The 27,774-nt window shown below is 51.1% G+C and overlaps 1 protein-coding gene across 1 annotated transcript in view; it reads right to left on the bottom strand.

Annotated features, from left to right (window-relative positions):
- Efcab6 (EF-hand calcium binding domain 6) overlaps positions 1-27,774 on the bottom strand; it is a 191,314-nt gene that overhangs the window by 77,667 nt on the left and 85,873 nt on the right. Inside the window, 9 exon segments of the mRNA XM_071609135.1 lie at positions 28-260; positions 6,026-6,118; positions 7,027-7,052; positions 8,215-8,329; positions 19,464-19,632; positions 20,965-21,141; positions 23,155-23,309; positions 23,395-23,454; positions 27,042-27,206. Coding sequence (XP_071465236.1) covers positions 28-260; positions 6,026-6,118; positions 7,027-7,052; positions 8,215-8,329; positions 19,464-19,632; positions 20,965-21,141; positions 23,155-23,309; positions 23,395-23,454; positions 27,042-27,206 — 1,193 coding nt within the window.

The following is a 27,774-nucleotide window of genomic DNA, read 5'->3' as shown; positions in this document are numbered from 1 at the left end:
ACGATGCGGAAAAGCACCGCCCCTTACCTGATGAGTCTTTGAGGCGCATCATCTGTTCTGGGGGTTCTCTTCTCACACAGATGTTGAAATTCCCGGAAGTTTAAAGTGACGGTAACTCTCAAGCCAAGAAGGCCAAGGAAACGCTCGAACTCCTGCTCCTTCAGGTTGAGCCGGAGCTGCAGCAGCAACTTGTGCAGGTCGTACATGCTGATTATGCCGTCCATGTCGGTGTCCACCTTGAAGAAGGCAGCGTAGGCGTCCTGAAAACAGAGCGCCGCTCAGAGCCCTCCGCTGCACTGACACACACCACTCCCCACTGCAGGGGCAGTGCACGGCACGGGGCGGCGTGGCCAGGCTGCCTGCTGCTCTGGAGATTCCACCCTGCCCTGCCCTCCCTGCGGGCTCTGCTTTTCTCAAGAGCCACACATTGCTCTCCAGCCCTCTCTCGGTCAGGCAAGGAGCCGGAGAGGGGACAGAGTGGCTTCTCTGTCCCTTCCACTCTGTGACACCTGTGCTCCTGCACCCAGAGTGAAAAGAGCACACTGTGACTTCCTAGGACCATCAGACCCGGTGCATGTCTTGATGGAACTGCCATGAGGTCTGGCCACTCTGTCCTAGGCAAACAAATACCGTGCTGCATGTCACCCAGAGGAGACCCCCAAAGGCCAGGGCTCTCCCCAGGGCCTCTGCCCAGGACCCCCTGCTCGGTCCATGGTGCTGAGGGCAGACGAGGAAACAGAGGCTCTGGGTCTCCAGGGCATTGGGACCGAATGGAGCTACACCCTGGAGGCAGGTGGCTGTTGCAGATCCCAGCTCTGCCACCTACTAGCTGTGGGGACTCAGGACAAGACATTTAACCTTGCCACATTCTCTAAAGTGGGGATGTTAGAGAAAGTTCCTCCACCCCTGCAGGTCCTTGTGGGGACTGAACACACTAATATATGCAAAGCTCTTAGAGCGGTGCCTGGCACAACCAGTGCTCTAAGTGCTGTTTGTCACAACTTCTATGCCCAAGGTCACACGGCAGGGTGAGGCTGTCTGAGCCAACACCTGTCTCTCCCCAGTGCTTCCTATGTCAGGGCTTGAAGAGCTGTAGATGTGGCCTCAAGCCCCCATTTCCATCAGCATCTGATTCGGGGACTCACCCGGGGGTTATCTGGCCATCTTGGGGACTGACCCATCCTTTGTGGTACAGCTCTCCTCCACAAGGGGCTGTTAGGATATAAAGCAAGCCCTGCTTCGACTCCTGGATTTGGGGGACAGGTCTACCTGTATTCTCTCCTTTATTCATTCACTAAACATTTTCCAGCACCTAATATGTGCAACCACTGTGCTAAATACTGTGGAAATTAATTGGAAAGCTCCTGCCAGGCAGCGGGAGGAAGGTCAGACCTAACCAGCCCGCAGCCCCTGCCTGAGGGTTCACCTGACCACCAGCCCAAGGCCTCTCACACCCTCCAGCCCACATCTCCAACAGTTTGGGGGCACTTCCTCTTGGATGTTGAAGAAAGCTGTGTCCTGCACTGAGCCGCTCCACACTGTAGACAACAGTGGATTTCAGGCTGCGCCTGCCCCAAGCTACTCCATTTGGCAGGCAAGTGCAAAGGACTTCTGCAAGGCCCAGAATGTCTGGATGTTGGACATTCAGGGCTTGTCAAATGGCCCAGCCGTGCAGCAGAGTCATAGGGCACAAACTCATAAATAATCGTGCTAATAAAAAATCACCCTCTTAAACTTTCTGAATTAAAGCAGAGGCACAGAGATAGGTGGATGTCCCTAACCCACGGCAGAGAAACAGCCCATGAGCTGAGCAAGCCCACCAGACCTCTGAGTGCTGCGCCCTTCCCTGAGGCCCCTCGGGAGGGGCACCTGAGATGTCATCTGTCATCTCCTCAGGCCAGCTGGTGGCAGGCAACGAACTCCTGACTATTCCCCGTGGCTTCAGCTTGGTCAGCTCTCCCTGTGACGCAGCCCACTTCAAAACTGCCGTCGTCCACTCCTGCGCTGCAGTGAGCCCCACGCTTTGAATGAGTTCAGCGCCTGAGCAGCCAGCCACCAGCCTTGAACAGGCTCAAGGGTCCACTCATGCTGCGGGCCGCCCGGCTGGGTTCTGAACCCACTGACCGCCCCCTGCAGTGACTTCTTTTGCATCTGTGTCTGCTCTCTGCCTTTGCTTGCAGTTCTGCCTCTTTAAACCTGAGGCCACTGTTAACCTTATTGGAGCCACTCTGTGATCAATAGATCTTTGTGCAAAGTGTCCTGTGTGACTGGAGTATTATAGATATTAGTAATAAGACTGGTGTGTGTGTGTGTGCGTGTGCACGCGTGTGGGTGTGCGCACAGAGCTGGGGTGGAGGCTGGGGCCTCGTGCATGCTGGGCAAGTGCTCCACCACTGAGCTACAGCCCAGCCCTAGTCATTAAGATTGCGGCGTATTAGCTGTCAGGATGGCCGAGTGGTCTAAGGCGCCAGACTCAAGATTGCGGTGTATAAAAGAACTTGCGACTGACCTGCTCATGGCTACCAAGTGAACCGTGACTACTTGGTGGTTAAAGTCAATGAACTTGATGTAGCTAGTTAATTTGCTGTTATTCAATAAATCCTGACATTGTGGAAAGACGAACATGTGTGGTCTCTGGTAATGACAAGGCTCTCTTGCGACAGACGTCAAACTGAACAAGGCCAAAATCAAACCTGGGTGCCAACCCTGCCCCCACGTTCCTCCCCGGGATCTCTCTTCTTGGCAACCGGCAGCTCACTGTTTTAGGTGTTCGGGCCACATACCTCCGAGGAGTCCTGCTGATCCCTCCCCTTCCCTCACGCCCCACAGGCACCTGCTGGCCCTTCTCCCTGTCCCACTGCCTCCACCCCCTCCCAGGACTCTGGATTCCCCAGGAGGCTGCACAGGCTCCTGGCTCCCATCCTGTCCCCACTGTCCACCCTGCACAGCTCCAGCCAGCTCGTGCCGCTCCTGTCCCGCCCCTGGGCTGTGCCTCACCTGGCACCCGGTCCCAGGATCCTCTCCCCTGCCCTGGGCTCCTCCCAGCCCTTGCTGCCCTCGGGGTGGTGGCCGCAGCTGCAGCGCGGGCTCTGAGTCCTCCTGCTGCAGTACTAGCACCGTGCCTGCGGCCAGTGGCGGGACCCGAGCTGCAGGCCTACGGATTTTACTCATCCCTGGATCTCAGGCTTCCCCGTCCAGCATGGAGACCCTGGTTTTACTGTAATAAAACAGGCCTCACCACAACAGATGGTCAATTCTGACCATGGCGTCTACTCCGTGTGCGGCTCTGGGTACGTCTCTCCCCACCTCTGGCCCTCGGTTTCTCCAGCTATAATATGGGGACACTAAATCCTTCTGGACAGGGCCAAGTGGGACTTGAGGAGATGTCAAACTGATGGTGTGCACAAACCTTCCGGGTCATTGCCTGGCAAGTGGTGTAGATCTCACTCATTCCAGAACAGTGAGTTGGCCCCTACTGTGTGCAGACACTGTGGCAGGCACGGGGTACTGTCTTGAACACACAGGGGTGACTCAGGCTCCTGTTTCATCTGCTTACAGTGGCTCAGTGCCCAAAGGACACTCGAGGGGGAGGGGAACCAATGACCACAGAGCTCCCTCGGCTGATCAGAAGGGGCGCATTCGCTGGCCAGAGGGGAAGGAGAAGCATCCAGGTAAGGAACAGAATGTGCAGAGGCCAGGAGGGGGGCGGAGAGGGAGAGGGTGTGAGTGGCAGCTGAGGGCACGCCTATGGGCCAGGCAGGCAGGGCCAGGGCGCAGCCTAAGAGCTAAGGAGCACAGATCAGAGCCCCACACCGACAAGACTGACCTGCAAGGCCAGTGCCCAGGACCGGCTGGGGAGTGGAAAACCAAGCGCAGAAAAGTGACTGACCCTACTGCGGCCTCACTGTCACGTCACGTCTGGTTTCAGAAGGCACAGGGCACAGGGGCACCTGCCGGACCCAAGGGCATGCTGGTCCAGGGAAGCCAGCTGCAGCATCCTTCCTAGCCACATTTCCAGGTGAGCCCCAGGCCGACGCCAGCCCACGGGGGCCCTGGAGGGCCTGGGTGTGGCTCTGCACTGGGACATGTCCAGGTCACCAAGGTGGTCTGTCCCTGCTTCCCCACTACCATGAGTCCTGGGTCTGTGCTGTCAGGTGTGATGAACTGGCTCAGCCTGGCTGTGGGCTGTAGACTGGCCAGGGCTGAGATGGCCATCTGGTCCATTGTGACGGGGCAATGACACCACTTTGAACTAATCAGAAAGTTCACAAACACAAAACAGTGTGGGTTTGGGTTTTTTTTTTTTTCTTCATATTGATGAGGTGAATTTTCAAGGACAGGCACTCAGTAGGTCAAGTGAAGGTGTTAGACCTTCTCATTCGAAATTCCAGACATGCGCTCCGTCCATCCGGGCATCCCTGAGAGGACAGGAGCAAGCCCCAGGGAGCCCGAGGCAATCTGCACCCTGGCCTATCTCCTCCCAAAACTAGTGATGAGGGGTTACATCTTTGTTTTACCCCCAGGTTTAAAATTCCTAGAGTGGATGTCGGTGAGGTCTCTTCCATCAACTCATTGTTTAATTATTTAAAATAGACATTGCCTTAGGACATGCAGGACAGTGTTCCCTGTAGCCACGCAATGCTGATAGAGGGAAGGAAGCTGTGGGGCTGGTCCCTCCCCGACTGTGACAGGTGAGTGGCTGACAGGGAGGAGAGGGGCTGGAGAGGGGCCTGGGCTGAGACGTGCAAGGCAATGTCAGCAGCTGCCTGGCCTCTGTCTACTGGCAACAGGTAGAGGCCCACCAGGGGCCAGCACGTTGGGGACAGCTGCTCCTGTCCTTCCTCTCTTCCTCCAGCAGCCACACTGCCCACCCAGCTGGGCTTCCTTCTTCAGAGAACCTGGCCTTCCCCACCCAGAACCCCTGCCTCCTCCACACTGGGCAGGCACCCTGAGGACTCCCAGAGAGCTCTGCTTGGCCGGGTGTCAGGGTGGACTCCATAGTGAGGACTAACCCTTCTCCACATGTGCACATGGTGCCCACAGTTTCTATTAAGCAAAAATTAGGACTCACGGCCTGACGAGAGCACAGAATGTTCTAGTCAGACCCCTGCAGGAGAATACCAGCTAGATGGCCATCATGAGTAGGCTCATTTAAAAATGGAAGCTTTGTAGCCAAGATGGACCTCCAGGCAGCGATCAGAATGGGGAAGATGGTTCAGAGCACACCACACCCCCTCACCCTCGCTCGGAGCGGGCTGCCTCCTGCTTGTCCCTCTACCCACTGGGTCAGGGTGCCCTCTAAGGCAGGTGCCCTCTAAGGCTGCGCCTTCTGCCCCTCCTGGAGCTCACACACCCTCTTTGGCTTCTCAGAAGAGTCAGGGCAGTCATTCCTGCTCTGCGTGGAGAAGGCTGCTGTCCACTTCAGCTTGCACCTCCGCATCGGGACCTGGTGCCTCTCCCAGAGCTGGCCCTGTCCACCTCCCCTGGTGTGGGCGGCCCGTCTGTGCCTCGCTCCCTCTCTTCCTGGCCCGCACAGGTTAAGGCTTAAGAGTCCGTGCAGGGCTTCCTTTCCCGCCAAGTCCACCCTGAAGGGCCTTTCCCACAGCCCACTTGCCCCTCCGCAGCAGCCAACTGCAGTGCACATGGACTGTCCTTCACCCTGGTGTCTCAAGGGCTCCTGCCCTCCGTCCCCAGCACTTAGCACAGATTCCAGCACGCGGTGAGTGTGACACTTGTTTGGTGAGTTAACGAGTGGAATGGAACAGGTACTCACTGTGTCACGGGTGGCCATCCCCCCGCCAATTCCAGGAGGGGTCCCCTCACTTCTAGCAGGAACCCAGGAGGGGAAGGAGGGACCTCAGCGTTAGGCTCTCCACCCCCTCCTGGGCCTGCACCTCTCTAACAGCATTGAGCGCCTGGGGAGAGCCGTGTACCCCTGGTGGCCCATCGTGACCGGGCACCAGGACCCACATGGGTGGCTGTGCCATGGGGCGGGATAGGTGGAGCCGCAGGTGGTCCTGGTTACCTGGAAGTGCTCCTTCAGTCTCCTGGGGAAGAGCTTCAGGCACTCCTCGGCTGTGATGAAGAACCCAGCTGGAGTCTGAGGGGGCGTGGCCTCCTGCCGCCTGTGGTCTGCAAGGAGACACGGGGCAGCCCTGAGCGCTTCCTCCTGCTTCCCTGCTTTCCTCCCCTGCCCAAGTCCTGCTGAGCCCCACACCCCGTGTCTGGCTCCCCCTCCTTCCAGGTCTCGGGAAAGCTCCCCTTACTGCTAGAGGGGCTGTCCCGACCGCAGGGACGGGTCCCCCAGGTGCACTACAGGTTTATGTCTGTAGTCTCCGTCCTTCCGTCCTCTCATTCATCTACTGATGCCCAGAGGCACAGGCAGGAAGCTGCCTCTTCTTTGGTCTCTAGATCCATGCCACAAGGACAGGAATGTGTAATTTATCCCCTATCATCAACTTGACAGCCACTTCTTGACCACCAATCTGTTAGATGTCATGCAGGGGCGGTCACACATTTTTTGATTCTTCTAACAACCCAAAGAAGTGGACTCTTGTGCCTTATTTAAGCCCAAGGAAGTTTACCATAGCTATTCACAGAGGATGACAGGGGCTCAGAGGGCTCCCCAGCCTGCCCAGGTAGGGTTCTTACAGCACAGCTGTTCAGGCCAACTGGCTTCCAGCGCCCAGCTGGTATGGTGCCCTCTCCCTTCCCTAAACTGAGAGAGAAATGCAACCTCTACTCAAAACCCAGTCCGTTCCACCAGGCCTGATCATCTGAGCATGACCTTGTCTAAAGCCAGGCCACCACCCGGACATGGTTGTAGACATGACTCTCTGCACGTTGCAGCCAAGCTGGCCCTATCCCCACAGGTATGATTTGCAGGAGATGGCCAGGGACAGGGCACCCAGAGCTTGTGGGAACCCTCTGGTCCAGTCTTGAGCCTGGCTTCTGCCCCACCCCTACCTCACAGTGAGGGTTGGCTTCCATATGGGGATGCCCTGCCCCCTCCACAGGGGCCACCACCGGCCCCAGCATGGGGCTGTCAAAGCCTGGCTTTCCTGCCCCACAGCACCTGGCCCTGTGGGGGCTGGTGAAGGATGCCAGGCTGCTCACAGGAGCACAGGGGACAGGTCATGGGGCAGAAGAGCAGGAAAGGGACAGGGATGGAGCGTGGGCAGAGGACAGGGATGGATGCTGACTCTGGTCTGCTCAGGGGTGGCCTCACTGGCTGGGTCTCAGGCAGGCATCCTTCCCACCTACTCTGGTCCCTTCTCTGAAGGAGGATGCACCCGTGTGGCAGAGTGGAGATCTGTGCTGTAGGCTCCTCCCCCCAACTTTCATTTTCCTTCAGGGGATCAAAACATACCCAGGGCAAGCATCAGAATTCTAGAGGGCCATGCTGCTCACTCTGCCTTCCTCCCTCAGCAGGGGACCTCTCTGAAGTTGGCTGGGGCTGGCAGGACCTCTGGCGCTGACACAGAGAAGCAGCCACCTCCCAGAGCCGGCAGCAGGAGAAGGGCTGCGCACACAGGGCTGCTGTGGCCCAGCCAGCCTGGCCAGGGTGTGCAGAGAGAGAGAGAAGGGAATTCCACCAACTGCATGCCTGGCCCCTGCAGTTTTGTGCCAGGGCCTCAAGCAGACAGGGCAGGAGGCCCCTGTCCCTGCCCTGGGGCAGGACTGAACTGTCAGCCTGAGCATGGTGGACAGCAGAAGGAGGTGATGTGGCTGGAGGAGGGACCCAGCAGGGGCGGGGGACCCAGCCCACCTTGACCTCTCACACCAGATGGGTTTCCTAATTTCCTCACAACTGTTGGGGTGAGAGGTAGGAACCGTGGCTGGGTGACCTTGGGCACATCAGTGAATCTTCTAGAATCTCTGCCTCCACATCTGTCAGCAGAGAAGGGTAAGAACTGCCCTGCCTGCTGATAGCATTATTAAATACAGGTCACCAGCATCATTTCAGGCAGAAAAATCCTAAGGACATGAGGTCTGACTGGGGTCTCAGGGAAGACACAGGCTTGGGAGTCCATTTTAGAACCATTAGGGTCCTGGGTTTGCAAAAGACCCAGGCCCAGTTCCACCCTCGCACTCTGTTTAACTTAGTAAAAGGAAGGGCTGAAACCGTAAAATTAAGCAAAGTGCCTGAGTCCAGTCCAGGACGCAGGCGGCTCAACATCTCAGTGGAGGGGTGCCCAGGCTTGGCCTTAGTACCTTTGAATCCTGCTGCAAAGTCAAGGTAGCTCATCCCCTCCTTCTTAAAGCCGATCTTTGTAGTCAGCTGAGAGAACTGGGTGTCGTCCATGGGCATCCCGCTGTCTTCCAGTACCTGGCGAAGGGAGGTGAGGGTGGAGAGGCCTTGGTCACGCCGGCCACTGCTCAGCGCACCACCTCCCACCCTGATTGTTGCTCCACCCCCAGCCCAGCAGCTGAGGGCGGGGCCCCCCTGGTCCCTGGGCCCAGCACAAGGCTTGTGTTTGTTGAGCATGTGGTGAACAAAGGACCCGGCAGCACCCCTGGCTCAGCCAGTGAGGCCCCGGCCCAGGGTGCTTAGCAGGCAGGCCCTGCCACCCACCCACGTCCCTGTGGTGGCCACTGCAGGGGCTTTGGAGTTTACACTCACATACATTCAGGGAAACACAAAACAAAGCAAGGCAGTGTGAGGAGGGAAGACAGATTTCTACAAGTCTAACATGACCCACAGGTCACACGGCAAGCTGTGTGGCCGGTGACGGGGGTGGAGGGGTATCCATGGCCACCCCGCCCCCTCCCTGTGCTAGCCCACTCCCTATAGGTTGTTCCTGACCCACCAACGCCTGTCCCCCCTGTGCATGTGGGGGTGAGAGCACCCGGGAAAGCACCCTTCCCTGCATGACAAACATCACGGTAAACATCACCATGGAACTGTCCCCATACCACCCCCAGAGAGGCAGGTGGCCGGAGCTGCTCCAGGGCAGACGATGACCTTTGACCACGGCCAGTGGGTCCACAGCCCAGACAGAGCTGCCTGCCTGGAGAGACGGCACCCAGAAGGGAAGCTGGGGGACCCAGGCCAACAGAGCACACCACGCTGTTGCTCCCACAGTGAGGAGGGAAACGGGAAAGTCCTGCTCCCCTCTCAGCCGAGGACACATGCCGCAGTCTGGCTGCAGCAAAATAACCGGGGGGTGACGAGGAACTTGTGTAGATTGATACAGCAGGAGTGGGAGCCGTTTATTGCAGGACAGGAGCAGTATTTATACATTCCACACAGCTTATCTAATTAACATAAACTAGATACATCAGTCAACCAATAAGGAATCTCCACACTTAATGGCTCGCTGGTGTTACTTCACAAACCACTCCCTCTGGCATTTTGCCAGGTGCCATCCAGACTTGTTTACAGACTCTAACAGACACAGAACCACAGCTCAACATGCCTGTGTGTCCATGGGCCAGAGTCGTCCAGGATGACCAACCTCCCGCGTGGGACAGAGGACAGAGGCTTTTTTGCAGGGCTGAGTGTGCAGAGGGTGGTGGAGAAGGGGATGGGGCAGACGCGGACTTAACGCATGCCAGATGGTTCTGGAGCCTCAGGAAGCCCATGTCTCCCAGTGGAAGGCTGGAGGAGCAAAGCCCTTTCTGGAGAGTCCAGGTGCGGGTGAGGACAGGATCAGGTAGGACCGCGGCACAAGTCTACATGGGCAGCATCATTATGGTCACCAGTGTGGCAGTGTTTGTTGCCACTTCAGGCCAGGCACTGGGCTGGGCTCTCTCCAGACACTGCCCAAAGCTCATTTGATCCTTATCATGAGCCCTGAGAAAGACACTCTTGCAAACCCGACTGGACACCTGGGAACGGAGGCTTGCCCTGATGACCAGGGAGCAGCAGGCTCAGGGTTCAAACCCAGTTCTGAGTCCTAACTGCTCTGATGAGCCCCATGGGGGATGGGTAACTAGGCTGGACAAAGTCGGGGAGGTGGAAAAGACAGGAAGCTGGTCGGTAGAAAGTAGGGGAGCCGCCCTGCCCTGGACCCTGGCACCCCTGACCCCAGCATCCAAATTGGCCACACAGGAAAGGCTAAGTGGAGCCCTGGTGACAGGAGAGGGCAGGAGGCTGGGAGGCTGGGGTCCAGGAGGAGAGCCCCTCTCCCACGCAGGGACCAATGAGCATTCGGCTGCAGTTCAGATCTGGCTCTCGGCAGGGACCCACATGATGGCAGGGCTACCTCCCGCTCCTATTGTCTTGGTGTCACCCTCTGTGGTGTGCAGGAAGAGGACAGGGACCTGTGGCTTGTTCTTTGTCTCCTGTCTACACAGTGACATGACCCATCTGAATGTGGAAGTGGTCACTGCCTCTTTCCTGGCCCAGGCGGGGCTGCCGGAAGCTAAGAATGAACCAGCCACAACGGGCTGGAAGTGTCCCTCTCCCTGGGGAAGCTGGGCTGGGGGCCCAGTGAACAGGAGGCTACAGGTAGCCACACAGGGGGTGACAGGGGAGCAGATGGATTCCAAGGCCGTCCCCAGGGCCTGCCTGGGCCCCGGGCAGGCAGTGCGCGCCTGGGCATTCTGTGCCATCTGCACCATCTGCATGGGAGCCTCGGCCCAGCCCTGCGGAGCAGCCGGTCCCAGCCTGGATGGCAACAGCACAGAGGGGAGGCCACAGCCCACGCACCAGCACCCGGAGGCAGTCGGCCTCTGCAGCGAATAGATGGGCTGCTTGCTTTGAAAAATAACTTTATATTTTGAAAACAATTACACATGAATTATTCATGGTGAATTCCTCCTGCTCGGTCCCTTCACAAGAAACATATGTAAAGAACGGGAAGAAAACCTCCGTAGGCGAATGTTTCCCAGCCTGAGGGCTGTGAGCACCGTGGGATGTGGTAGGCCTCGGGCAGCCTGTCGGGGCTCAGGCGCAATCCCCGAGGGGCGGCACAGCACACAGAACACACCAGCCGCTGCTCGGAGGGGCCCCAGAGCCTTCCACCAACACCAGCGACTTGGATCCTCCCGGGCTGCGCCCCACACTTCATTTCTCAGATGGACACAGCCACAGATCAGCTGGATTTATCACAAGCTCAGAGGCGATTTACAATGCCACGTAAGGTGGGTGACACAGTGACAGATTCAAAACGTTCACCCATGTGCGTCGTTTTCTCGGGCCTTTTCTGGAAGTGTTTCTGAGAAACTCTTCGCAGAGTGACAAACTATGGTCTGGCATTTTCTGATTCACCAAATTGTTACTTCTGTCACCGCTGGGACCTACCATTTCCGTCCTAGCTGGGCTCTCCGAAGGCAGGTGCTGGCGTGGGTGGTGGCAGCGTGAGAATCAGACTTGTCTAAGCCCCGACTGCAGAGAGCCTCTGAGAGAGTCCCCCGCCACTGGCTTCCGCGGGGGACACCTGTCCTCCAAGCCTCTCGGCACATGGCGGTGGTGTTTTTCTAGGAACCGCAACACGCGCAGACCACTCGGAGTCAATATCGTGCCACCCCCACTTAAAAAGGTAGAGACCTTGCGACCACACAGGCCGGTCCCTTTCCTAACCATGGCTGTCACTGTTTCCATCTACATATGTCACAAACCCCAAAAGACAAGGCTGGAATTTGTGTATGGACATTTCTATGCATTTTTTTTTTAATTCAGAAAAAGCAGTCCTTTATATTTAACCAGATATTTACCATTTCTAATGTTCCTCTTCCTTTCATGAACATCTGGGTCCCCCTGGCATCAAATTTCTTGGGCCCAAGAACTTCCCGTAGTACTGCTGGGAGGCAAGATGTGTCACAATGCATTATCTTTTTGTTCCTGCTTTGTTTTTCTTAATCTGAGAACATCACCTCCATTCTTAAAAGGACACTGGCTGACCGCGAATTCTGAGTCGAGGCGCTTCGGCAGCCCCTGGCTTGGCTCTGCCCTTCAGTCCATCGGCCCAGTGTTTCTTGGTCTCCGTTGTCTCTGATGAGGGGTCAGTGGTCATTCAAATCATGGCCTCTTGGTCGTAAGGCATCACTTTTCTCATACTTCCTTTAAGATTTCTCTCTTCAATTCTTGTTTTCAGAAGTTTTTCTGTGATTTTCTTTGGCTTTATCTTAGTTGGGGTTTTCTGAGTTTCCTAAATCTATAAATGTAGGCCTTTCGCCAAAATTCAGAAGTTGTAGTCATGATTTCTTCACAGAAGTCTTCTCCAGTCTCCCTCTTGCTTCCTCCCTGGGTTTTAATTGCACCAGCGTTCGACCTTTTCATATTACTTCCCATGACCTGGTGGCACTATGCTTGTTTATTTATTTATTTGTTGATTTTTTTTCCCTCTCTCTTCTTCAGTTTGTAGAACTGATTCTTCCTTTTTTTCATCTGTGGTTAAGACATTGGGTAAGGTTTTTTATTAGTTCTGGATTTTCCACTGGTTTCTTCTTATAATTTTTATTTCTTTACTGAGAGGTCCTACATTTTCAATAATTCTGAATATATTGTTCTTTGTTCACTGAGCATTTTTATAACAGTTAAAGATTTTTAGAGTTAATTCTAACACCTGGTCATTGCAGTCTTTTCTCTTGAGAAAGCATTTATTTTCTGTTTCTCCACATGCTGAGCACTTTGGGATGACATCCTGGACACTCTGAACGTTACGGTGTCATGACTCTGGATTCTGTTCACATTATCTGTGGACAAGTTTGTTGCTATTCCTTTCTTTATTTGAGGAAGCCACAGACTTGGTTGGCCTGGATCTGAGAAAGGCTGTCTTTTTGGACTGTCAGTATACAGTTTGAACTTTGGCCCACTTCTTTGATCCTTGGGTGGGCTGCTTGCAATCTGCCTGGCTCACAGATGGTTCAGGGTCAATCAGGGACTTAAGGAGAATTTCTGCACCAGTTTGGAGCCCCTGCTGTCTGGCTGTCTCCATTTCAAACCTTGCCTCGCCCACCCCCTCTCATTTAGTCTCCAGGGACAGTAGATGCTCAGACCTCTTCCCTCTGGTTCTGTAGGCCAGAAACAGGACTGGCGCGGCCTGTTGGTGTTTTGTATGCGCTGGGTGGCACCAATCTCGTCCTTCACGCAGGTGAAAACCTGGGGACCAGGGCACCTCCAACTCATGCTATTCCCGCCTCAGGACCAACTCTCCCCCAGAATCCTCTTGCTCAGCTTCAGCCTACAGGGTCCTATTGATCTACCTCTCCAACCTCATCCAGCATTTCTATGTGGGATCTTTGAGAAGTTTCCAATAGAAACTTACTCGGCCATACTGGAAACAGAACGTCCAGTAATCCTTCCTGGGGTGTTGTGGCACACATGCCCTCAAGATGCAGGGGTCACTGTTCAGAGAAGGCTTCCCAGTCCTCCGCAGCCTGGGCCCCACTCCCCACACAAGGGACCTTCCATACTTGCCTACTTCTCTCACAGAAGTAGGAGCCTAACACATGGCAGGTCCCAAGAAATTCCTGTAGGACAGAGAAATCACCTGCATGTCCCAAGAGCACAAAGTAGATGCTCAGTGACAAGTGAAAAGAGGAGGAGAGGATGGCGATGCAAGGGACAACTCAGACGTCGTCTACTGTGTCTGGGCGGGTCTTGAACCTAAGAACGTCACGTCTGCACAGACAAGAGCGTCAGGCCGCCCTCAGCCCTGGCAAGGACGCAGTCAGAAAACTGAGACCCCTGTGGGGCGCACAGGAGTGCACTGTGCTTGTGAGACACACAGGAGGAAGGGACAGGCTAGGGACTGTGAAGCTGCGCTGGCTCCTCGACAGGCCCCTCAGACCCTTCTGACTCCATGTTGTGCTCTTCTTTGCTGTGTCAGCCATGACATCTTCACGGCTGTCCCCTAGATGCTACATCTAGTAGAGCTCCTCTGCAAGCATCAGGCAGTCAAGGAAGAAGTTCGTCTGTGTGCTTAGGCCAGGGACTGAAAGGACACAGCCTGAGGAGAACGGGGGATTCAGGGACACCATCCAAACACATCCTTCCTTACCTGGAAATTCTCTGGACAAAGTTCCTTTGTGATAAAACTAAAGAGACTTGTTTTTTTCCCTAAGTAATGGTATTTCTATTTCTTTGCACACCCATTCACAGAGAAGAACAAAACTGACACACACATTAAAAAATAACTGTCTTCCCTAGAATTCCAGACACACTGCCTCCAGGCCTCCCTTTGCCCATCCCAGCGACACCTGATCTTCTAGCTCCTCCATCTGCCTCTTAACTGCCCACCACCAAGAGCCATCCCCAGGACGCAGGTGCGGCCCAGGAATTCTATCATCAAGATGATCTGATCACATGCAAGTCAGGGGAAGGGTCAAGCGTGCCACGGCTGGGAAGGAGCATGGAACTTTCCAGGTAGGTTCACTTTGTGCTTAGGTAGAAAATGCAGATGATTTTGGCAAATGTTTCCTGGAATATTCAGAGGCAGGAGGCTTGCCTGAAAATAGCCAAGAACACCAAAAAAGGAAGAACGTTGAGAGAAAGACCTGTTTTACTAAATTAAGAAGCCATGCTGCATTGAGATGGAAATACAAGTATCATCCAGCAGAATGGAGGCTTTCGGACACGGTACCTAGTTGCACAATTACTAGTCAGGGCCTGGGAGGTCTTCTTGCTCTAAGCAGTGGGATAAGAAGCCTGCTAAAGAATTTGAGGAAGGGCCTGGGGTTGTGGCTCAGCAGTAGAGTGCTCGCCTAGCATGTGCAAGGCCCTGGGTTCCATCCTCAGCACCACATTAAAAAAATAATAATAATAAAGAGATAAAATAAAGGTATTGTGTCCAACTACAACCAAAAATAAATAAATCAATAAATATTTTTAAAAAAGAATTTGAGGAAGGAAACAGAGAGGGAGCTGCCACTGCCCTAGTCTCCAGTGTTAGGGTGAGGGTCAAAGCAGATCAGCCTTGTTGCCTATAGAGCTCGCTCAGCATCGGCAGAGGCCGGCCTGGGGGTGGGGGGAGGTTGCCCCGCCCCATCTAGCCCCTGCTCATCAGTGCAGTGCCACCATCCAGGAGCACGTGAGTCATAAGATGTCCAGCCCTCTCCATGGAGTCCTCCAAGTTCTTTTGGAGGGTCAGTAAACAGCATGCTTGGGGCTTTTGCAGCGCTGCGGCTGAACACTAGTACAATGAGAACTTCAGAAAAGCCCCATCTTATATAAAAATGATTCCATATGTATTAAACATTTACATTCAAAAATAAAACAATAAAAATTCTTGCAAAAACCCTTAGGAAAGACAAGCTCAGACTCCATAAAAACAAAAAGATGCAAGTTACCACAATGAACATGATTTTGACTAGCACAGTAGCACATCCTAAACTTCTTATTATACTCAGTCAGTCCACATTTGGAAATTAGTAATTCCCCAACACTGCCGACAGGGATGAATTTGATAAAATCTTTGGAAATATAAGATGGCAATATGCTTTTAACATTTAAATGTGAATATTCCTTTGACCTGAAAATTGTACTTTTTTATCAGCAAAAAAAATTGTAACAACTTCATTATAAGTTCACAGACTGCAACAAATGTACCACTCTGGCCACGGATGCCGTGGGGAAGGGTTGGAGACGTCAGGTTTGGGGGTTTGTGGGAATTCTCTGAGAGTTCTGTCAATTCTGCTGTCCACCTAAAGTGCTTTAAAAAATAAAGTCTTGGGCTGGGGTTGTGGCTCAGTGGTAGAGCACTTGCCTAGCATGTGTGAGGCACTGGGTTCAATCTTTGGAACCGCATAAAAATAAATAAATAAAATAGAGGTATTGTGTCATCTACATTTTAAAAATAGATTTTTTTTTCAAAAGTCTATTAAAACAAACACACAATAAAGTCTAGGAGGCTAGAGGGTGGAAGAACAACACCTTGCTCACCAAGATGGCTAACTTGGACTTCATTTTCAAATAAAAAAAGAAGGAAGATGGATGTATTTGGTTGCACAAAACTCCAAATGTTTTAATGGCAAAGACATAAATATGATAAACTTAAAAAGACAACTGAGAGATTTGGAAACGGTCGTGCATAAGACAAAGAGGTGGCTTCCCGTTGTTCAGACCTTTGAGCACCTACAAGCCAGGCCCTGGGAACACGGCAAACACAGTCCCAAAGTGAAGGAAACTCTGACCATTGGTGGAATTCTCACGGTGCCGGGGACCACATCTGAAAGTCTTTAATTTGTTGGCTTATACATCTCTCTCAATGCAATGTGTGTGTGTTTTTTTTTAATTTAGTAAAACAGGTCTTTTCCTGAATTTTCCTCCTTTTTGTATGTTCTTAGCTGTTCTCAGATCAGGTTTCTATTTTGCATATAAAATTCAAAGTCATTTTATCCAATTGTAATTGGACTCATATTAAATTTCTATATTATGGGCTGCGGCTGGGTCTCAGCGGTAGAGCACTTGCCTAACACGTGAAGCACTGGGTTCCATCCTAAGTACCACATAAAAATAAATAACATAAAAGTATAGCATTCATCTACAACTATATATATATATATATATATATTTTTTTTTTTTAAATCCTGCATCATAAGTCTGCCTAGCTGTTGAGAAGAGAACACAGAGGAATGCGGTGGCAGAGTGCTTACCGCCCAGTTCTCCTGTCCCAGAGCCTCGGGCCTTGGAGCCTATTCCACTGTGGCCTTTTGCACACCAGATCTGACTTCCAGAACTTGAGAATACCTCCTTGAGGGAGGGAAGTCAATGAAATATCAACTTCATTTGTCCACGGAACACTCTGATTTTACCTGCGTACAAACGAGTGAACGAAACTGCAAAATAGGGTTGAAGGCAAACAGCACGTCTCAGCACCGAGACAGCCACGCCATAAGGTGAAAGCAGACAACTCTCAGGAAGTCTCTGCAATTCTGCATCTATGTGTGCCTAGCACTTCAGCTGCAAAGTGATAATGCAACAATCAACAGGAGAAAAAAGAATTTCACTAAACAAATCCATCAACAGACGGGGGAATTCAGCACAACGACTGACGGAATGAGCAGCTAAGAATCTGGTAAGAATAAAGAACCTCTAAAATCTAACCTACCAGGCGAGCACGGAACCCAAACCTCCTATGGCGGGGCGTGCCCTCTTCACAAGTATTTGTGGAACAGCTACCAAAATTGCCTGGGTACGCTGGGTCATAAGATGAGCATCAATCTATTTCAAAAGACTATGTCATTTAGACTTTAGAACCTATCAGATGACTATAATACAATCAACTTTAAAATCAATAGCAAAAGGTAAACTAAAAATCCCAAACATTTGGAGGCTAAACACACTTTTTAAATAAACCATAAAAAGAAGAAAACAAAAAGTAAATTGTAAAGTTATTTTGAACTGAATGATAATGAAAATATAATATAAAAAAATTTGTATGGTGTAGCAAACCCTGTACTTTGAGGGAAATGTATAGCATAAATTCATACGTTAGAGAAATAAAGGCTGAAATCAATTATCTAAAATTCTATCTCAAGAAATTAGAGAAGTGAAGGCAAGTTAAATCCAATCAAGTAGAAGGAAGGAAATGATGTAACAGCAGAAATAAAGGAAATGTAAAACAATCTACAATAGAGAAAATAACAACACACATGCATTCATCACTGCTTCCAGATGGCGTGGACTCATTCACAGGAAGCAGACACCATCAGTGAGGACCACTAGCAAGGTTCGGGCTCGGCTGGGGCCCTCAAGAGCATCAGAGTGCTAGGGAAGCAGCCAGACTTGGGACTCAAGTCCCCAGCAGGGGACCCTTCAGAGGACAACTCGGGATATGCACCTGCATCACCTGGGAGCTGCCGATGATGAATTGGGATGGAGGGGCCTGTGGCCAGGCGGCTGGCCTCTCTAGCAAAGCTTGGGTTAATTACATGGCAACAGGGTGGCAAGTTAAGGACTTTAGCTGGGTGCAGTGATACGGGCCTGTAATGCTAGCAACTGAAGCAAGTTCAAAGTCAGCTTCAGGAATTTAGCAAGACCCTGTATCAAAATAAAAAAATATAAAGGGCTGGGGATGTGGCCCAGTGGTAGAACACTCCTGGGTTCAAACCCCAGCACCAAAATAAATAAGTAAATAAAAATAAAGACTTGAGAGGGCTCATCCCAGAACTGGTCTCCCTTCCAGATGTGGCCTGCACTCTGGACAAAAGTCCCCACACTGTTGTGGGACTTAGGAGATCCCGCCTACCAGGGGGCAAGGCCCTGGGTGCCAAAGGCAAACACCGAGAAGCCCTAAGACAGCCCAGAGGAGAGCTGCCTTGGGAGCCCCAGCCCTGGGCCACGTCTGCCATTGCTCCAGGGCAGCCACCTGCCCTCTCAGACCAGCAGGCCCCAGTGCGCCTGTGGGTGAACTCTGAGTCCCAGTGCTGTGCCTTAGGGCCAGGACCTGGAACAGGGCCCTGCAGGGGTGGGGCAGGGGAGCAGTAAGACTAGGTGACTGGCACCCTGTTAAACCCCTGCAATGCCCCCAGACTCCCTGTACCTGCTCCCGCTACGTTGTCACTCAGTATCCCCACCTGATCCCCCCAGCCAGGACCCTGGGAACCACTTGACTTCCTCCCCCCCCTCCCCTACGTCTAGCACCTCTGGAGTCGGATCCCCTTGTCCCCCCTTGTGCTCACAAAAGCCCATCTTTGGCTTTGCTCCGTTTTGGGAGGAGGAATGTCGGGACCACCTCCACAGCTCCCTACCCCGTGGGTGCCCTGAGCCCTGCCCCATCTTGTCCATCCAGGAAATGAGCTGAATGAGCTCCATGGGGCTCAGAAATAAGACCCAGAAAGAGCCTGTTACTGTGCCTGGCATGGGGCAGGTACCAGGAAAACAGCAGCCACTGGTGGAGTAGGAAAACAGCAGCCACTGGTGGAGTCATCCTCTTCTTGGAGACACATTTCACTGCCTTCCACATTTGTCCCCATGGACGCGGCAACATATTGACCAAAATGCTTTTCTTAAAAACAGCTGAGAGCTGAGCCCTTGGAGGGGGCAGATAGGAATCTGAAGCAACGGTTTACATTAACTCCTGGGAGCTGCGCACAGCCTCCAGGCTGAGCCTCTATAGCAGAGGCTCGAGTTCTCGTGAGCACAGCAGGTCGGCCCTCTGCACCTCCAAATTTCACTGCCAGGCTGGGTTTTTTGTTTTTTGTTTTTTCAATTTTCTAGAGAAACAACCCCCAGATCTGTTATCACAGCATCGTGGGGATTGTTCACTGGCAGGTGGGGCCTGAGCGGCTTTGTGTGCCCACCCCACCCCGCCCATGAGGCACGGTCCCCGTCTGCAGGAGACAGCCACGCAAGGCAACAGACTTTCTTGTTTTAAAAGTTCATCAAAAGCTGGCCACACCCCTGTTGGAAGTATTCTAGGAGGGGATTGCCACAGAGTCCTTTTGAACTGTGGAAAGGTGACCAGCAACAGCTTTGCTCTGTCCCAGACTACAGCACACTGGAGACTGGGTTCTGCCCTGGTGAAGTGTGCTGGCTCTGCAGGGACAGTGGCACAGCAGGCCCCTTCTCCTACCTTCCTGAAGTCACACAGGTCCATCTTCCCCTCAGGCTCCTGGCTGACCTCGAGAAACCGTTGCCTGAACACGGGGTCCTGCTCCTGGACACAGGTTTTGGGTTTTTCAATGACTTCCTCCTGGGTCATGTTCTTGGTCTCGGTGGTTGTACCCTCGGGGGGCTTGGTTCTAAAAGCACAAGCGGATGTTCAGATGGGCGCATCCCGTGGGTCTGGCCCGTCCTCTCTTTGCCCCACAACGGCAGGGAGGACCCCAGTCCCCACTTCCAAGTGAGGACACACATGCTCAGCAAGGTGGGGCTGCCCAGACCCCTGAGCCCTGGAACGTGCTGCAGTGGGCAGGACGGGGGCGGGGCTGTCGTCCTCGAGCTGACCCAGATGCGCTTTGAGCTGCGTGAAAAGGGTGTGGGCCTGGTGCCCGTGAGGGATTTTTTAATGAACTGGGCCCATCATAAGACTTCAAATGGAGAAGTAGGTCATTTTGTGGTAAGTAGACCAAGGAATCACCAAGGGCCATGGAAGGAAAGGGAGCCACGTGATCTGCAGACTGACTGGATCCGTGAGGTGTGATTTTGTGTGTGCTGCAAGTGCACGTGTGTGTGCGGGGAAGATAACTGCTGCCCCTGCTCTCTCTCCAGAAGGGGACAAGACAGTCGTGGGCATAAACGTCCACTCCTGCTCTGCTCCCCCAGATTCCAAAGCTCCGGCAAAGTCTGACTTCACGCAATCGCTCCTCCCAGGGCGTTCAGAAGCCGACTCACAGAATCTCTAACCTTTCTCTTAAAATGCCATCTCTCTGCTCGTTTATAAAGCTACTATTGAAAAGTCAGATATTCAAATTTCGTTATCATATCATTAAAATGTTCCCATTGCTCTACACTTGAGAACATTTTTACAGGGACGTGAGCCTGCGGAGTCTCGCAGTTCTCCCTCTGCCGTGATTTATGACAAGCTAAGAACAAGCAAGCTAAAAGAATATCTTTTCATTAGACTAAGGCTGATTTTTCAAAATGAAGAACTAGAATATTCATCAGTCCAGCTTTTTATAGATTTACTAAGTGTGTTTTATGGTTACAATTCAATTTGGCAATCATTTAAATATTTCCATCATCCACATTAGAGAGCGTTAGCTGGCTGGCTGGCGTGTTTTGCAGGAACTATGACGGTGGTGAGGAATCTCGGTCTCTGGAGGAGAGCGGACGTGAGCGTGGGGAGGGAAGAGCACAGCCGTGGAGCCTCTCAGGGAGGTGAGTCCCAGGCCCTGACCCAGGCTGGCCATCAGGTGCAGGAGAACTGGAGGCGCATCCCTCAACCTCGGACCACTGCACTTACATTCCTAAAGTTCATAGGTGGTTTCAACCACTGCCCTAAAATTCACCGACCCTCATCTATGTGTGTACAGGGCAGCGTCTTTCTTATTTAAATAATAAACTACTAAAATACTAATTTAGCCAACAAACAGCTACTAACGCCTACTCCACCGTGGCTTCCCTTTCTTTACCTCTCTGAAAGATCCGGCTGCTGCTGCTGCTCTTTCTGGAAATGTTCGCTTGACTTGTCCTTGGAAACAGAAATAGGAGGAATAGTGGGCAGGTCCTTAATTCCAACACATGCCAGAAATTTCTTGTACAGGATTCTTCCTGAAACTGTGTCCTGAAACTTACTGCCGAGTCTGAGAGTGGAGAACAGGGCACGCCATTAGAATGGCTACAATCAAAACACCCAGCATGACGGGGACACGGTAACCACAGCCTTCACCTCTACTCACGGTGTGTGCAGCAGTGTGGCCACTTTGGGAGACAGTTTGCCAACTGAATATACAGTTATCAGAGGAACTAGCCATTCTACTCCTAGGCAGTTATCCAAGAGAAATAAAAACCTATGTCTACACAAAGAGTTGTACAAGGCACACTGCTTATTTATAATACCCCAAACTGGACACCAAACATGTCCATCAACAGATAAATGGATCCACAAACTGGCGAGGCCATGACAGTCAAATGGAATACTATTCAGCAAAAAAAAAAGACCAAACAGTTGATATATGTACCATAAGAATGAATCCGAACATCATTATGCTGAGTCAATAAATTCAGACCAAAGAAGAGAATCCTGCATTCTCCCACTTACATGAAGTCCTAGAGAATGCAAAACAATCTACAGTAACAGCAGGTCAGTGTTTGTTTGGGAGGGGGATGGGGAATAATGCATTGCACAAAGGCACAAGAAAGATTTCAAGTTTGATGTCTTGATTAATACCCTGTGGTGGCTTCGTGGATGTGGACACATGAGGAATTTCATTAAATGATATTGTTTAAATATGTGGAGCTTATTGCATATAAAGTTTACCACAATAAAGACACAAGAAGTGTAAAGAAAGAATTTTTTCTCATTTAAGTACTTATATTGGAATTTTAGCATATGAAAATATTTTAGAAAATGTAGAAACCACTAGTCTAGTGGGACTGGTTTCTCTTTCTTTGTTTTTGTGGTGCATGGGTAGGCAAGTGCTCTGTCAGTTAGGGCACTGCCCACCCTTCACCCAGTCCTAGGATTGATTTCTTTTTCAATATTTTGCTAAATATTTTTCTAATTGTGAACTTATGCATTGTTGCAAACTCGGTGAAGCCTAAGGACCAAAATAAACTTCCACAAATTCATTAAGACCCACAAGGCATCAGCGGTGGGTAAGGTCCAGGCCTGGCACCCTGGGCTGGCTGCGAGCTCTGTGAGTGCAAGACAGGAGCTTGCCAGGCACTATCTGAGGACACCTCTGGGCATCAGCGAGGCCAAGACTATTTCTTGTTGACCCCAAGGCCTTTCCACGCTGCTCCCCTCCTGCCTCCTGGGGAGCCCTGCCGGGGCCACAGCTGTGTGACCATGCCCTGCTTGACCCCAGGGAATGTGTGCTCGAGTGGCCTGTTTCCCAGCATCCCCAAGGTTGTGGGGGAGAGGCTAATAGGAGCTAGGAATCGGTTTTCAGAGAGTAGCTCAGTTCCTAACAGCACTTCTAACTGGGCTCTTCCGTCATACCTGCCACGATTCCCGTCACTGTGCTGACACCCACAAATCATTATTTTGACCCTGAGCCTGCATGGAAATACAAGTATGTGTGTTTCCCACGATGACTCTTTTTAAATACCTCAGTTTTAATTTCTTGGACAGCAAAGAATGACAGACACACTCCATAGGATGAAATTCCTTTGAGGAATTTTTAAGACCGTGAGTGACTCTCAATGATGCTCGGACCTGCAAACTCAGCCAGTTTAACTGAAGTGACTACGACACAGGAGGTTCAGCCGAAATCTTGCATCTTACAAGATACTACAAAAGACTAAAGCATAATATTTGCTTGGCAAAAACAACAAAAAGATCTGGGTGGCTAGAAAGCCAGACCAACCGAGGGTCCAAACTTACCCGTGACCTGGGTTTAAGGTCCACCCCCTAGGCCTGTGTTTTCTCCACCCATGAGACGGGTGAGCCTAGCCTCCCCACACGACTATGGTCAGGTCTGAATCCTAACGTATGTTGAACCCTTCGCCGATGACCAATGCTTAGGAAGGACTTGATCAATAATAGCTATTATTAACTTAAGCTATTAGCATTGCAAAACTACATTAAATGTTTGGATTTGTGAGACAATGAAAGCCATGAAGTGAATTAATTTTGTAAACAAAAAACTTATTTTGTTAAATGTTCATTTGTTAAAAATGGGCAGAAAGTATGCATGATTTTCTTGAAATTACTTCGACTGATGGACCCTGTGTCTCTGAGGTCATATGACTGCAGCGTGTCATAGAAAGCTTGCAGATGTCTAGTGATCGCATTGTGAACCATTTCTTCCACCTGACAGAGAAGCAAGCATATTCACAAAGCGGCTCCTTGTGCACCAGACCCCACAGGAAGGGACCCTAAGGCGGGTGCTGCTTACCGAATTCCAGGCCAGGTGGAGTGGCATCTTGGACTCTGCACAGGGCAAAGTTCTTCTTGTCTGGGTGGAAAGAGAAAGCAGACAAGTAAAAGGCGTTCAGGAAGGCAGCAGGGGCTTTGTAGGCAGAAGGACTTGGACTTAGTCTTGGACTTGAACGTGAACTTTAGCTGCTCTGAGACCTGAAGCAGGTCAGTTTGCCCTCCGGTCGCCATATGAACATGGGGGTAGTATTTGATTTTCACTTGTTTATTTAAGCATACGATAAACATGAAAATCCATCATCCAGAAATTAAATAAAGGCAAATAATGAGATGGTGTTCTTGTGTGTCAAGATGGCAAAATGAGAGAGGGGCCAAGGCCAGCACTGGCTAGGGGTCAGAAAGCTGCGAGTGAGGCTGATGGGAGGTGTCTGGAAGGAGCTTGACCACGGTCGCCGGCGAGATGGGGGCGGCTGGGCACTCTGCATCTTGCGCTCTCTCCATACGCTCCTCTTCAAAGTCATTAAAGTAGTGAGTAAACTAAAGCACAGTCTCTTATGTGCTATTTTCTCAACACTTCTGTCTCCAGCATTTTAGACTCAAGCACCAATCTTAGAGGGATGCCGAAGAGCAGATGCCGGAAAATCGGCCAAAGGGAAAAACAGAGGAGGACATCTAGAGCATAACAGGAAGTTCAGCATCTTTGAAAGTTAGACAGCAGAGTTTTCTTGATGTTAAATGTTAACAATGTATTAATGAAAAACAACAAGGGCTAAAACGTCACTGATTATGTGATCCTGTTTTTAAATAGAATTAAGTATAACATGAAAATTTGTATCCAAACTCACCAAAATGTATATATTACATATGTGCAGCTTTAAAAATATCAGTTATACCTCAATCAGCTATTTTTTTTAAAAAAGAAAATGTGTGTGTGCCCTCGTGCACACAGGATTGGAGGGCAGAGGAGCAGGACGAAGCTTGGCGGGAAGATGAGCCCCGAGCTGAGGTCCGTGGTGCTGTTCGCTTCTCCTGCTTGCACACCTATGCTTTCTAACTTCTCTCCTTCACTCATTCAGCCAATGACCAGGAGGCCACACCCTTGGTACCTGGGCAGTAGTAACCGGAAGGCCACAGTGTGCTCAGTGGCCACGACGGGAGCAGGGGCTGCCCAAGGTCTGTAACTGGAGGATGGGGCGTGGCCAGAGGCATTAGGGAGGGTCCTGAGCCAGTGCTGGGCTCTGGAGGTGGTCCACCAGGGAGGAGGAGCAGGAAGGAGCCCCAGTGCTGAGGCCTGGGAGGGCCACCTGGGGGAGCCCAAGGACAGGCAGGGGGCCACACAGGCTCCTCACCAGCCACTTCTGGAAGTTCTGCTTTATCCCCAGAGCCCCCCCAAAAGCCAAAAGAGGGGTGTGAGCATGGCTGACATGATCGGGTTTCTACTGAGCAAGGCTACCACCCCTCCTGCAGGGAGTGTCCGGCCCACACGGCGCAGGACTGATGTGACGTCCAGACGTGAGGACACCCAAGAGCTGACGCAGGTCCATCTCCCAGCAGGCTTCATTTCCACATGTGGAAGGGACTTTGGAGTTAGGGCCAAGGAAGGACCAAGTGGCCTGGGTTGGACATGACGTGGCCTTGCCAAGGGGGCACTCAGGAAATCATGGCGTTAAAAGGGCTAAAGCTTAATGTAACTAGAGTCTAAACAGTCTGTGGGGTTGTCTGCTGAGTTTCCCTCACAGCCCTACAAGGTGGACTGTTGCCAACCTTGCTTTTCAGAGGCAGACAGGAGTCTGGGGGAGGTGGAGCGTTCCTGCCCTCGTAGCTCCTAAGTGGAGGAGGCCGAGCTGAATGCAGGCCGAGCTGCTCCCCACCCCTGCCCAGAGGCTCCACACCCTGCCCCGAGCTGGTCCCGCTCCGAGGCACCAGCAGTGAACCAAGCCCAGGCACAGTTACAGGTCCCTCGTCACAGATGCTGCCTGGGCACAGGTTTATCCCAGCTCTTCGCAGGGCAGCATGCAAGGCACTCTTCCCTGTCTGCCCTGTCAGCCTTCCCACACTTCCTAGAAAATACGCCAGCAGACGTTCATGTTTAAATAGATATGTATCAGACCATAGGATTTACATATGCAAATTAAGTCATGTCTATATGAGCTCATCATAAAGTGAAGTTGACAAAATAGGCTGCAGGATCACATAACTATGAGTTTAATCATCTTTTGCAAAATAGGTTCACACACTCAGAGTGGAGGGAAGTGTGTAGGGATCCGGGACTTTATCATCATTTTCATCTTTGTAGCTCTGGACATCGTCAGTGAGCTCCCTAGTGAGCCCACCAACACTGTCTCCACCATGTCGGCGGCAATTTCTAGAGGTACCAAGAGAAGGGAATTAAACACAAGACGTTCCCTGTAATAAACTGCCCATTGCTAACCAATGGATGTGCACCCAACTCTGCAAGACCACGGTGTGAACCCACAACAGGGGGAAGGACTCATTCATGATGTTGACTGCATCCTACCCAGAAGCCACCAGAACAAGATACAGCAGGCATCGGTCAAAGGCTTTCAACCCTGTCTCCAAAGCCAGGCACCCCAGTGAAATCCGTTCAACAGAAATGTCATATCTGAGGCAAAGGTGCAACTCTGGATGTGACTGGTTTGAGACAGGGATTTAGGATAAGGAGAGAGACTGAGTCTTAAAGGAAACACCCACAAGCCACTAAGGTGTAGAAAGCACAGTTGTGAACCTGAGCAACACGCCCTTGACCTGCAAGCTCAGGGAAGACTGGTGCAGGATTGCCCAGCTCCACCCTGGCTCCACCTCCAGTCCGGCCCCTAACTACAGCCCATCTATAAACAGTGGAGCCCCCACCCCAGGTGAGGCTTCTCACTCTCTATAGCCCACACTCTCCCTTCAGTGTGTATCTACTTCCTAAATAAACCTCTATCTCTGACTTTGCATGGTGCATGCCGAAATTCTTTTCTGTCACATGTGCCAAGAACCCCTCTGGTCCTGAGTCAAGTTCCCCCTACCTCTGGAAACTTCTGGGACCCTTCTCTGGAGACATCACTTTTTCTGTGACAGTTTGATGTAGACAAATAGCCATGCAGCTTCTTAAATCTAAAATCAGAAGCTAATTTGTACCTGTTAAAAAGACATCTTCAATAAACATTGCAGTAAGAATCTGCTAAAGCCTATCCTTTTTTGCATTATCTGAAACTAATCTGTTTCTTTAAAAAGTCTCAAAATGTTAAATGCTAATAGCTATCAAGGTTACAGATGCATTTATAATAATAAAATGTCAACTCTCCATGCAAAAGAAACAGATACTAAAAGCAAGCGTCAGTCACTAGAGGTAATAAGCAGTGCTTTCTTAAAAGGTGAGCCGCATGTTGTAGTTGTCACAAACACCCCCCAAGGCACGGTCACAAGCACAGTGCTGTCCACAGAGGGGTTTTCAGAAGTGTCAAATATTGTCCTTTGATGAGATTTGGAAAGTAAAAGTTAAATCAAATGACTTGTGAACTCTCACTTACAATGAAAATTAATTCAGTTGAAAATGTAAAGTCGTTAACTGACTCACACCACATTTCATCTGCATCTTTTATTTTACTGAATTTCCTGCCATAAAGAGAAAAGCAGAAGCGAAGTCATTAGGAAACTTACCTTGGGGTTCTCTAGCAGATCAATGAAGGAACTGATGCTGACCACTCCAGTGCCCCCGGGGTCCAGTATCTGCATTAGTTCTTTGAATTCTGAATCACTTAAGTTTACAATTATGCAATTTAGGATGTGTCGCAATTCTTCCCCTGTCATCTTTACATTACGCTTCTGAGCACGAGTATGTAGTACACAAGGGAATTAAAAAAAGAAAAAGACAGAAAAGGAAGGAAAAGTATTATATATATTTAGCATAATTTGGTACCGAATGAGCTTTGACCAAATAGCATTATGATTTGAAATGAGAATACCTCAATTGAGGACCATGATGTCATACATGTGCAAGAGCAGGGGCCTGGGGGTACCAGAACCTTCCCAGTACCCTGCCTACGTGTTCTCTACCAGGTGGGCAGGAGATGGCCAGGTGAGGGATGAGGCCCATCTCTGGGACACAGGCTGACCCCCTTCCCAGGGGCGTCCACGGTGTTAAGAGTCCTCCCAACACCCACCTGGTGGCTCAGAACTTCCCGGCAGTTCAATTACAACTTGCCAATTTACTAAGAATATTAATTATGCTTGTTCTTAGTATGACCAACCTCATCAATTAAATAAGTGGGCGATTACTTAGCGAGATCACTTTCGGCCACGCCACACAAAGAAAATGTTATGAGCAAGATACTCTGAGGCACATTTCTTCACCCAGAATTAAAAATTGTCAATAAGTAAATTAAATATGAAA

This window comes from Marmota flaviventris, chromosome 3 (assembly GCF_047511675.1).
Source record: "Marmota flaviventris isolate mMarFla1 chromosome 3, mMarFla1.hap1, whole genome shotgun sequence".
NCBI classification, from domain to species: Eukaryota; Metazoa; Chordata; class Mammalia; order Rodentia; family Sciuridae; genus Marmota; species Marmota flaviventris.
Note: the sequence above shows the minus strand (reverse complement) of the source record. Positions and strands in the feature narration are given on the sequence as shown.